General features: G+C 38.2%; 1 protein-coding gene across 1 annotated transcript; it reads left to right on the top strand.

The window, feature by feature from the left end:
* Positions 1-3,031: 3,031 nt before the first annotated feature.
* Positions 3,032-11,442, top strand: tmem200b (transmembrane protein 200B). Its single transcript, XM_051670694.1, has 2 exons — positions 3,032-3,367; positions 8,952-11,442. Exon 2 carries the CDS (start codon positions 8,993-8,995, stop codon positions 10,184-10,186), a length of 1,194 nt encoding a protein of 397 aa, XP_051526654.1. The 5' UTR covers positions 3,032-3,367; positions 8,952-8,992; the 3' UTR covers positions 10,187-11,442.
* The last annotated feature ends 385 nt before the right edge of the window (positions 11,443-11,827 follow it).

Raw genomic sequence — 11,827 nt, 5'->3', positions numbered from 1 at the left:
CAAATCTATTTGCATAAGTTGACAAATGTTGCCCTATTCCCCTATAGCTACACTATATTACTATAATTCCTCTGGGGGCCTTTTACCCCAAAAAGATGAATGAAAGTGAATGGTGACTGGGGCTAACATTCTGTCTTTTGTATTTCATTTAAATTTCTCTCCTGTGTGGGCTGGCTTGGAACAACATAAGGGTGGAGTGATCATGACCATTTTAATTTCTGGGTAAACTGTCCTTTTAATGACCTGTTTAAGATTTGCCAAGAACAACAATGTACATGGCAATACAATGTACTAAGTTGGTACATGATTGTATCACATTTTGCTGGGAAACAAGTGACTGAATAAAAATATTGCTTCTGAAAAAATTATATTTACACCACAGTTGAAAAAAAATTCCTTTTATTTCACTCCAGACAAGTGACCAATTTACTCTCCACAGATTTCATATAAGCAAACTATAGTTTTGGCAAGTTGTTTAGGACATCTACTTTGTGCATGACACAAGTATTTTTTCCAACAATTGTTTACAGACATATTGTTTCACTTTTAATTGACTATATCACAATTCTAGTGGGTCAGACGTTTACATACACTAAGTTAACTGTGCCTTTAAGCAGCTTGGAAAATTCCAGAAAATTATGTCAAGCCTTTAGACAATTAGACAATTAGCTTCTGATAAGAGGTGTAATGAATTGGAGGTGTATCTGTGGATGTATTGTAAGGCCTACCTTCAAACTCGGTGCCTTTTTGCTTGACATCATGGGAAAATCAAAAGAAATCAGCCAAGACCTCAGAAAAAAAAACTGTGGACCTCCACAAGTCTGGTTCATCCTTGGGAGCAAGGATTTAAATGTATTTGGCAGGTTACTATTGAAGTCAGAAGTTTACATACATCTTAGCCAAATACATTTAAACTCAGTTTTTCACAATTCCTGACATTTAATCATGGAAAACATTCCCTGTCTTAGGTCAGTTAGGATCACTACTTTATTTTAAGAATGTGAAATGTCAGAATAATAGTAGAGAGAATTATTTATTTCAGCTTTTATTTCTTTCATCACATTCCCAGTGGGTCAGAAGTTTACATACACTTTGTTAATATTTGGTAGCATTGCCTTTAAATTGTTTAACTTGGGTCAAACGTTTTGGGTAGCCTTCCAGAAGCTTCTCACAATAAGTTGCTGGAATTTTGGCCCATTCCTCCAGACAGAACTGGTGTAACGGAGTCAGGTTTGTAGGCCTGTTTGCTCGCACACGCTTTTTCAGTTCTGCTCACAAATTTTCTATTAGAATGAGGTCAGGGCTTTGTGATGGCCACTCCAATACCTTGACTTTGTTGTCCTTTGCTACCGAGCTTTAACTTCCTGACTGATGTCTTGAGATGTTGCTTCAATATATCCACATAATTTTCCTTCCTCATGATGCCATCTATTTTGTGAAGTGCACCAGTTCCTCCTGCAGCAAAGCACCCCCACAACATGATGCTGCCACCCCCATGCTTCACGGCTGGGATGGTGTTCTTCGGCTTGCGAGCCTCACTCTTTTTCCTCCAAACATAACGATGGTCATTATGGCCAAACAGTTAAATTTTTGTTTCATCATACAAGAGGACATTTCTCAAAAAAGTAAGATCTTTGTCCCCATATGCACTTGTAAACTGTAGTCTGGCTTTTTTATGGTGGTTTTGGAGCAGTGGCTTCTTCCTTGCCGAGCAGCCTTTCAGGTTATGTCGATATAGGGCTCGTTTTACTGTGGATATAGATACTTGTCTACCTGTTTCCTTCAGCATCTTCACAAGGTCCTTTGCTGTTGTTCTGGGATTGATTTGCACTTTTCGCACCAAACTACGTTCATCTCTATGAGACAGAATGTGTCCCCTTCCTGAGTGGTGTGATGGCTGCGTGGTCTCATGGTGTTTATACTTGTGTACTACTGTTTGAACAGATAAATGTGGTACTTTTTTTTCTGAGGTCTTGGCTGATTTATTTTGATTTTCCCATGATGTCAAGCAAAGAGGCACTGAGTTTGAAGGTAGGCCTTTAAATACATATTTATAATTATATATTTATTTATCACACATTCACATATACAGTGAAATTCTTTTTTTTTTTTTTCACATATCCCAGCTAAGCTGGGGTCAGAGTGCAGGGTCAGCCATGATACAGCGCCCCTGGAGCAGATAGGGTCAAGGGCCTTGCTCAAGGGCCCAACAGTGGCATCTTGGCGGTGCTGGGGCTTGAACCCCCGACCTTCTGATTAGTAAGGGGGTTTCAAGCCCCAGCACCGCCAAGATGCCACTGTTGGGATACATCCACAGATACACCTCCAACTGCCTATCAGAAGCTAATTGCCTAAAGGCTTGACATCATTTTCTGGAATTTCTGCTTAAAGGCACAATAAACTTAGTGTATGTAAACTTCTGACCCACTGGAATTGCGATATAGTTAATTAAAAGTGAAACAATCTTTCTGTAAACAATTGTTGGAAAAATTACTCATGTCATGCACAGTAGATGTCCTGAAAGACTTGCCAAAACTATAGTTTGCTAATATGAAATCTGTGGAGTGGTTAAAAAAATAGTTTTAATGACTTCAACCAAAGTGTATGTAAACTTCTGACTTCAACTGTGTATATATATATATATATATATATATATATATATATATATATATATATATGTATGTATGTATGTATGTATGTATGTATGTATATATATATATAATATATATATATATATATATATATATATGTATATATATATATATATGTATTATTTCAATCTTGAAACACTGACCAGAAGCAAAATCGAATTTTCATTAAGGTGTGCTTTTAGCCCCATTGTACCCTACTATTTGTCTCACAGTCTAAATGGGTCTCTTATACATACAATAAACATACTACTGTATATGACTTTATATTTTAGAAAGGGGGTCGTCATATCTGGCAGTTGTCAGCCTCAAAAAGTGTGAAAATCACTCCCATAGGGAGCCCTATTGCCTGTTGAATGTATAATTTACCCTGAGAAGAGAAGTCTGCTCACTCCATTTAGCCTGAGAAATAGAGACGTCGAAGGAGGCGCTCTGCTCCACAATTTTACTGAGGGGAGCATACGAAATGTGGACAGTAGTGAACGGGCAGACGGTGACTTCTGATGATGGAGCGAAATTCCTCTCTTCTGCCTTCAGAGAGTCAGTTCTTTTAACTCTTCAGTGTCTTCTTCTGGAGAGGAAGAGCTGTCATGGGAGGCGCGCGGCACTTCTCATGCGTCCGGATTGATGGAGAACCGCGAAACTTCGCAGTGGATATAGAACACGCGCGTGACGCGCGATAGAGCGATGGGACGCAGACGCAATACACTGTAACAAAGGCAAGTAAACGCATTCCAAAATGTCATTGTCTTGTGAGGCGCTTTTGATACGTTTTTAAACCAGTAACGCCAAAGCAACAAAATCATTGCAGGTTTTATCAGTATGGATACTGACTTGACCTTATTAGAGGTCGCTAGATGTTTACTAGTCTCATTGATGAAGTCTAATGTCAAGTTTGGACGCAAATGGTGCACATTTCCATCACTTAGGGCCGTTTAGTTCCATTTGTAGAATATATTTATTAGAATGAATGAATTTGAGACTTTGTCCCTGAAGAAAAATAAGTTTGGATGTTTTTGGAAATATTTACGAGGCTTTCTGCAGTGTCTGCCTAAAATGATAATGTGTTAAAATGTTTATATTTTATATGTAATAATGCATGATTGAATTTGAGATCGATCCCCATATTAGGAAAAAAGTTTTTTTATTTTTTTATTTTTATTTTTTATATATAATCACAGTCAGGACAATTTTTTATGAATCTGCATCCAATGTCAGCCTAAAGTTGGGGTGACATTTTTTGTGCTTTTTAACATTTATGTGATGTAACTGCACCAGTGGTGTCAGAATAATTCAGATCTGACTGTGTATGCATCAGCACACTGCAAACAGTGATGATAACATGAGCAGTCATAAAATGAAATGATTTTTGATATCTGTTCACATGACTGTGCCTTCTGCAATGAATTCACTCTGTGTCGCCAGAAAACAGCCGAATTAAGAGGTACATTTGGTCCAAAGAAGAGCATATCCAAAGTCATGTCAATAGCATTTGAGTGTTCAGACACTAAGAATGTAAAGAAGTGTGCTGTCTACAATGTCTTGGGTGTTTAAATAATGATCCATACAAATAATCAAACAATGATTTGGAACATCAAACACAATTCCGATTCAAACATTTGATTTACATCAGCTGTTTATACTTCACACTTCGATTTATATAATTAATTTCACCCATTTGGAAACCAAGAGTGAACAGCCATTAAAGTTGAGCCTGGTAATGGAAAAAGGTCTGGATTTCATCAGTCCAGGCTTTTGATGAATCAGTCCAAACATATGCATGGTACTATACATTGTTTTTCTATATGTGGATCTCGTTCTACTTAAGGAGTTAACAAGTTGACATTTACCCTAGCTGTAAAGGCAGAAATTAATTATTTTATGATGCAGGGTTAGTTTCAACAAGCAGCTAGTGCCAAAATGACACATTTTTATTATACATAAATCTGGCCACAGTCTCAGTGTTTACATTTGGCCACATTACTTTGTCAGCTTAAATACTGACTTCTTGCTTACAAGTTCTACCTGATACCAAGTACTCTAGCAGAACATTCAAAGCATTTCCCACGAGTTTAAACAAACCAAGCAAGTCAGCCGAATTGCAAATGGCATTTTCAGAGTTGTCGAGAAACACTTCCAATGAAGCGTTTGTTATTTCAGAGTGAATCGGCCACATGTAGTAATTTCTCTTCTAGCGACTGTTGTTAGTTTTTCCTTCACATTCCTCTTCGAATGGCATGGATTTAGAGATTCTTAGTGGTCCAGTTATTTTTGCCCTAGTCTACAACTACAATGCCTACAATCTGCAAAAGTGATCAACTTCCCCTGATCACCTGCTTCTTCAAGTTAAAATCAACACTAAAATCAGCTTTCCATGTGCTGTTTCAGTGTGGAGCTCCCTTTGGGAGGTATTACTGGCTTGTCAGTCAGTCCTGCTGGGTAGTTTATCTGTCAGCTTAGTAAGGAAATATGTCATGCCTCAAAACTAATACATGAATTTACAAATTGTTTGGGGAACTGGGAATACACTCTTTGCTGTAAATACAGCATCAGCCACTTTACTTTAAGAATGGTTATATTTAGAATGGAATGTAAACTGGCTCCAAAAAGTATGTGGACACATTTTATTCAAGTATATACAGTCACTGAGCACTTTATTAGGAACACCTGTACACCTACTTATTCATGCGATTATCTAATCAGCCAATCGTGTGGCAGCAGTGAAATGCATAAAATCATGCAGATATGGGTCAGGAGCTTCGGTTAATGTTCACATCAACCATCAGAATGGGGAAAAATGTGATCTCAGTGATTTGGAGCATGGCATGATTGTTGGTGCCAGACGGCTGGTTTGAGTATTTCTGTAACTGCTGATCTCCTGGGATTTTCACACACAACAGTCTCTAGAGTTTACTCAGAATGGTGCCAAAAACAAAAAAACATTCAGTGAGGGGCAGTTCTGTGGACGGAAACGCCTTGGTTATGCGAGAGGTCAACAGAGAATGGCCAGATAGAATGGCTACGGTAACTCAGATAACCACTCTGTACAATTGTGGTGAGAAGAATAGCATCTCAGAATGCATAACACATCGAACATTGAGGCGGATGGGCCACAACAGCAGAAGACCATGTCGGGCACTTTATTAGGACCAAAGTGTTCCTAATAAAGTGCTCAGTGAGTGTATAGCCTACAATGGTATTTGTTTGAAAGAAATATAGCACAAGCACACTTTTCAAGTAAACTATTTAATAAAAAGAAGTTAGTTAGGTTTATAGTTAGAAAACAATAGAGATATTGTTCATTTATTAAGATTAAATGAATATTCCGGATTCAATACAAGTTAAGCTCATCCGACAGCATTTGTGGTGATTATAACAAAAAATAAATGTCAACTTGTTCCTCCTTTTCTTTAAAAAATCTCGAATATAGGTTACAGTAAGGCTGTTACAATGGATGTGAATGGGGCAAATCTGTTACAATACTCTGTTTCAGAAGTATAGCCACAAGATGTAAACAATATGCATGTTAACATGATTTTGTGATAAATCACTTACTTACATTTTCTGTGTAAAGTTATGTCCAATTTTACAACTTCTTTGCCATGACGACAAAACCATTACGGCTTTTAAAATGAGGATTTATATAACTTTACAGCTCAATTAATACACAAGTTTTAACAGAAGAATTAATGTAAGTGCTTTAATAAAATTTTTATCTGCCTTTAAACCCTCCAAAAATGGACCCAATTCACTTTTATTAAGTGCCTCACTGTAACCTTGGTTCTTGCTTCTTTCTTTTTTTTTTACAGAAAAGGAGGGGCGAGTCACAATATATCAACATTATGCCACAAATGCTGGCGATTGAGCTTAACTTGTATTGAACCTGGAATATTGCTTTAAGAAAAGTATTTGGACACTTTCTGGTTGTTAGATGTTACTGGAAATTATGATGAACTTCACCTGTGGTAACTCTGCTAGGACACCTGTCTGAACTTGGGGGGAACTGACTTCATAGATCCACTAAAATCCCCTTGGGACCAGATGGTTAAAAGTGATTGCCAAAATTTTTGAGAATAATTGAGAAAAAGGAAGTTAATTCAGCTAAAACAGGGGTTCTCAATGGGGGCGTTCAAAGGATGCCAGGGGGCGCTGCAACCAAATTAGTAGAGAGGGGGACGTTAGGTTACAAATGGGGGGCATTTATCACTCATAATAATCAAATCTATCGTCAAGTTCCTCTTTGCATTAAAACATTTATCTAGACTTGAAGTATATCAGTTGGTTCTCAATTATACAGGTCTGACGCATCTGAAGTATCTGGTTTAGCAGCGTCAAATACACAGGCAGAGGCACAACCTTGGCTAATACACCTGAATGGCTCTGTAGACGGATACGGCTCAATTGGCAGAGCAGCGCGAGGCGAAGAAGGCGAAGAAGGTGCGTTTTTACTCGCAGACTGGTCTCGAGCTCTTAAACGCACAGCTCTGCGAGAATCAGTGAGAAGCAAGGCGTGAGAAGTGGAAACTATTTGAATTCGGCACAGAATTCTACATCACCACCTTTGAATTTACTATAGTAATACTAACTGTACTTTAGGCAGAAATAGATTGATAATTGATATTATCATATCACTACTTCAGCTCTATTAAATTTGTCATGGCTACATTAGGTAAGTGAGGGAATATAATACATTTTTGTTACAACTTATAAATATTTATATTTTGTATTTATTGTTTTTACATGTGTTTAGAGTAGGTCTACTGTTTATAATTTAAAAAATGCCATAATTTGTTTTATAGAAATCATGTTACATCTAACCATGGTAGTGAAGAAGATCCATGTTTATTATGGTCTTGTTACAAATACCACTGTTAAAACTATAAAAAATATTTTATAGTCATATAATATCATTCAGTGCAATGAAATTAATTTATTTGGAAGTATGACTTACGTTTTGTAATACTTTTTGGGCCCATTAGGCTATATATATATATATATATATATATATATATATATATATATATATATATATATATATATATATATATATAATTTGTTTGTGTCTGTGGTGATTATCTGCACAGCTCTGAACATCATATGCAGCCATGTTTAGCACTTTAGTTTCATTATGTTTCTAAAATTCAAACCAAAAGCAAAAGTGTGTCTGTCAAACTTTTATGTTTACCAGTGTTTGTGACATTTATTTTTTGTATAAATCAGTTTAAGATTTTATGGGTTCAAAAGGCATGGTGCAGTCTTGCATGACATGTTTTAAACTTAATGACTTACTACTGAGTGCTTGTGCGAAGGGTGTGAGGGAGGGTTTGTGCTTGCTCTAATTCAATCCGAATGCATGTTGTTGACACATGTGCCTGTGCTTGGAGAGAGCCTTCATGCATTTATTTTTTCCAGCAATGTTATATTCTCTCAGATGTTGAAGCCAACGTATGACTTTTAAAGTCACGAAGCATTTGTTGGCAAACATAAATCGCTGTGCCTGTTTTCTTAAATTATTTAAAAGACATGTCCCTGTGGATAAAATATTAATAAAAGCCATTATAACTGGGCCCAAAAGAAATCTAAAGCCCATGGGAACATTAGTATGAATGTTTCAATCAAACAACCTCCCAAAATGTTTAAGCAAAGCCTCATAGTATTTGTAGAGCATACGGTGGCCCCAAAAAGTATTTGGAGACTTAAGTCACACTTAAAAAGTATGGATGTCATTACATTAAATAACAAAATATCAAATCAAGTGGTATCTACAACTTTTTCTCAGAACTTATTCAGTTTGTGAATTTGTGGTAATATGTGGATATATGAAGTCAGTTCCCCACACGTTCACACAGGTGTCCCAGCAGAGTAACCACAAGTGTTGTTTATCACATTAACTGTGGACATGCTCCACTAATATCTGACAACCAGAAAGTTTCCAAATATTTTTTTGTCTTCACTTTCAACTGTATATCTATTGTTTTATCATTTAACCTATCAAATATATGTAAAATGTTTTGATTGAAAACTCAACTGGCAGAGCATGACACTAGTAATACCAAGTTCAGTTGTTTGATTCCCAGGGAACATACTGACCTGACAAAAATGTATACCTGAAGTCGCTATGCACATTCATACATTTTGAAATGTGGCTTGAGTGTCCAAATACTTTTTGGGGACACTGTAGATGGTCCAAGTGGTATATTGAATTAGAAGCATAAAACAACTATTAAAATATAAAATACTGAATGCATGCCTCTATTTGACATCAGCCTTTACCTCTGACCTTCTTACCCTCACCTTTTGCAGACTCCCATTAGGGTGAGGTGTGCACTGGACCAGCCTATGCCATGAGGACTCAGAAGTCCCACATCCGGACATCAGCTAGACCTTCCCGTCAGCTCCTGCCGCGTTTCAGTTTTCACTCCAGGAGAAAGAAGGAAGGTGTGATCCAGGGAAAGCTACGCATTCGCTCCATGCCTGGGGCCTTTCTGGTGCTGGGAGTGGTGGTTGTTATTGTTGGCACTGCACTTGCTGTGGCTGGTTACTGGCCATACCGGACCCATCGTGCATCACTGGACTCAGTAGAGGAAGGGTCCTCAGGGACCTCACAGGCCTCAGGATTGGGATTAGGAACCAAATGGCTGTTTTCTGCTGCAAGTCTTGTGCATAGTGAGAGAATGAAACTCATCGGCCCCGTCATTATGGGAGTGGGACTCTTTATACTTATTTGTGCCAATACGGTACTCTACGAGAATCGGGACAGGGAAACGCAAATGCTTCTGGCTCAGATGCGGAGCGTCATCTGCTCTGTTTCTGCAGCGGTGCCTTCAGCAGATCTCTTGCAGGTCAACTCCCTTGCTAGGCACTACCAATGGGTCAGCAGCTTACCTGCAGCCCACCTGAACATCCTTTGCTTGCAGGAATTGTCCCGCTCAGAGCCACTATTACAAGTGAAGAGCATGGATGAGGAGGATAGCATGCAACAGCAAGAAACGCTGCACACTGAGGTTCTTCATCATCAGGACTCTTCTTCCACCCCCTCGATTCACAGCAAAGTGATTCTTTGCACTGAGGAGCAGATGACCACCTGTGGACTAGATCTGCAGTTTGAAAGTCACTATGGACTCAGCAACTGCATGACAGCATCTTCTATGTCCACACTGGGTGGGGAAGAATGTGAGACCTTCTCTATCCCACCCAGACGCTCCTACAGCATGAGCCACAGAGCTAGACCACACATATTGCCCAAGGATATGGTGCATCCAGTGGACAAGTCCATGTCCCTAGTGGGTAACCAAAGACTGCTTCCAAGACAGTCCAGCTCAGAGGTGTGCATGAACATGGTTGGGTTTGGAGTTGACCTTGACCTTATACCTGTGGAAGAGCAGAAACACCGTAGTTGGCCGAGGCTAGACCTTGGAAGCGCCAGGAGGTACCTCAAGCTGGAGAACAAAGAAGATTCTGTGGAAAAGTTACTGGATCAGCTTGAACAGCAATGCTTGCAGTTGAACAAAAGCTATGGCTCAGGCCCTTTCCAGTGAGATGTGGTTTAATCATTACATCAGGGTTAATGGAATGGTAAATCCTATGGTCATGAGGAAGAGCCTCACAAAGCAATATGCTATTTCTTTGCACAGTTTCTGGAATCCTTTGAGGCCAACTAATTTGCTCATTTCCAAGACCTAGCCATTAATCTCACTTGACTAGTTTTTGTGACTAGTTTGCTTTGAGATGCGTGAAGTATGGAAATGTAGCTTGAAAGGGCATTAACATCTGCAATATTTTGCTGTCCTTGATTGCATGGATATATAAGCATGCATCCTGGAGGAATCTAGGGATGGAGGTATTTTACAGCCATGGGAACATTCTAAATGTCTTGTGCTTCCATTGATTCTAGGATGAATCCGACCTTTTGTGTGTAAAAGGGCAAAAGAAGGAATCTGCTTGGTATTGTTGCAAAAGCCCAAATTGTTTCCAGGACACACTAAATAACATCAAGGTAGAATAAACGAAGTCATCAGCAAAGAGATTCAAAGCAAACACATTTCTGATGTCTGAAGTCAGGTTGGCCAAAAGCTTGATTTCTCAAAATCCTTGATTTTTGTAAGGGGATTTGTAGCCCAAAATGAAGAATGCTGGTTATTTAACCAAAAATAATGGATTTGTCCATGAACTGTGTCCACTTTAGTATCTGCTCTCCTCTTATCTCACTGGTCTCCTACCTCTGCCTAACGGTGGTGAAACAGAAGCACAGATGATGAAGGCACACTCTTGGCTTCATTAACTAAGGTGATCAGTTTTTGCATGCACTAATGCGGGTACATCATTGCTTTCCCTTTAAAGGGTGGAGCTTGATAGAGCCCCTTCTTTTTGCAGTGAGACTGTGTAATTGCACTCTGTTTACAAAAACAAGACAGTCTCCCTGTCTCTATTTTGTCTGTGTAGCCTGTTTTTGTATGCTGTGTTGTATGCTGTGTTTTCTCTATGTATACTGAGCAATATCCACAATCTGACTAATTAATCATTGATGATGTCAGACCCTTTACACCTTTAAACTGAATTCCATGCCTGTGTTGCAAATAAAAGGCAAAGCAAAACCACTTCAAATGTACATGTTTTTTGCTAAATACATGATGTTTCCATGGCACTTTGCAAGGCAGCACTGTTTTAATATTTTTCAAACATTGTATATTTCTTCTCCACAGTTTTCTGCAATTAATTTAGACTGAACCTGTAAACATGAAGACTCCATTCAAACTTCATGCCTTTTAAGAAATTTAAGATTAAAGTTTGAAAATCTCCATTGACTTGCATTGTTAAAATGCCATTCAAAATCTTACCTCTGTGGTCTTTTTATTTTTGCACATATTTAACCACCTACAGCCACATTTACACTGCAAAGACAGTGTCGCAATATGTTGATTGTTGTACACAGCCGACAGAAAAAAAGAGTGTCATGAGTCATGACAATGACAGCAGTGGTTTGGATGCACCATTTTATTTATCCAGAACCAAAGCCTAAACATAAGCTTACCTACATTTTTTAACTAAACTTTAACTAATATATACTGTAGCTATTTAACTAATCCAAAAAAAAAAAAAAATCATATTCTTAATTTGTATCGTTGTCTTGTTTTCACAAGTTTTCATATGTAAATATCCTTCAAACTACAGAAGATAAA

Source organism: Myxocyprinus asiaticus, chromosome 34 (assembly GCF_019703515.2).
Source record: "Myxocyprinus asiaticus isolate MX2 ecotype Aquarium Trade chromosome 34, UBuf_Myxa_2, whole genome shotgun sequence".
NCBI classification, from domain to species: domain Eukaryota; kingdom Metazoa; phylum Chordata; class Actinopteri; order Cypriniformes; family Catostomidae; genus Myxocyprinus; species Myxocyprinus asiaticus.
This window is presented reverse-complemented; position numbering and strand designations above follow the sequence as displayed.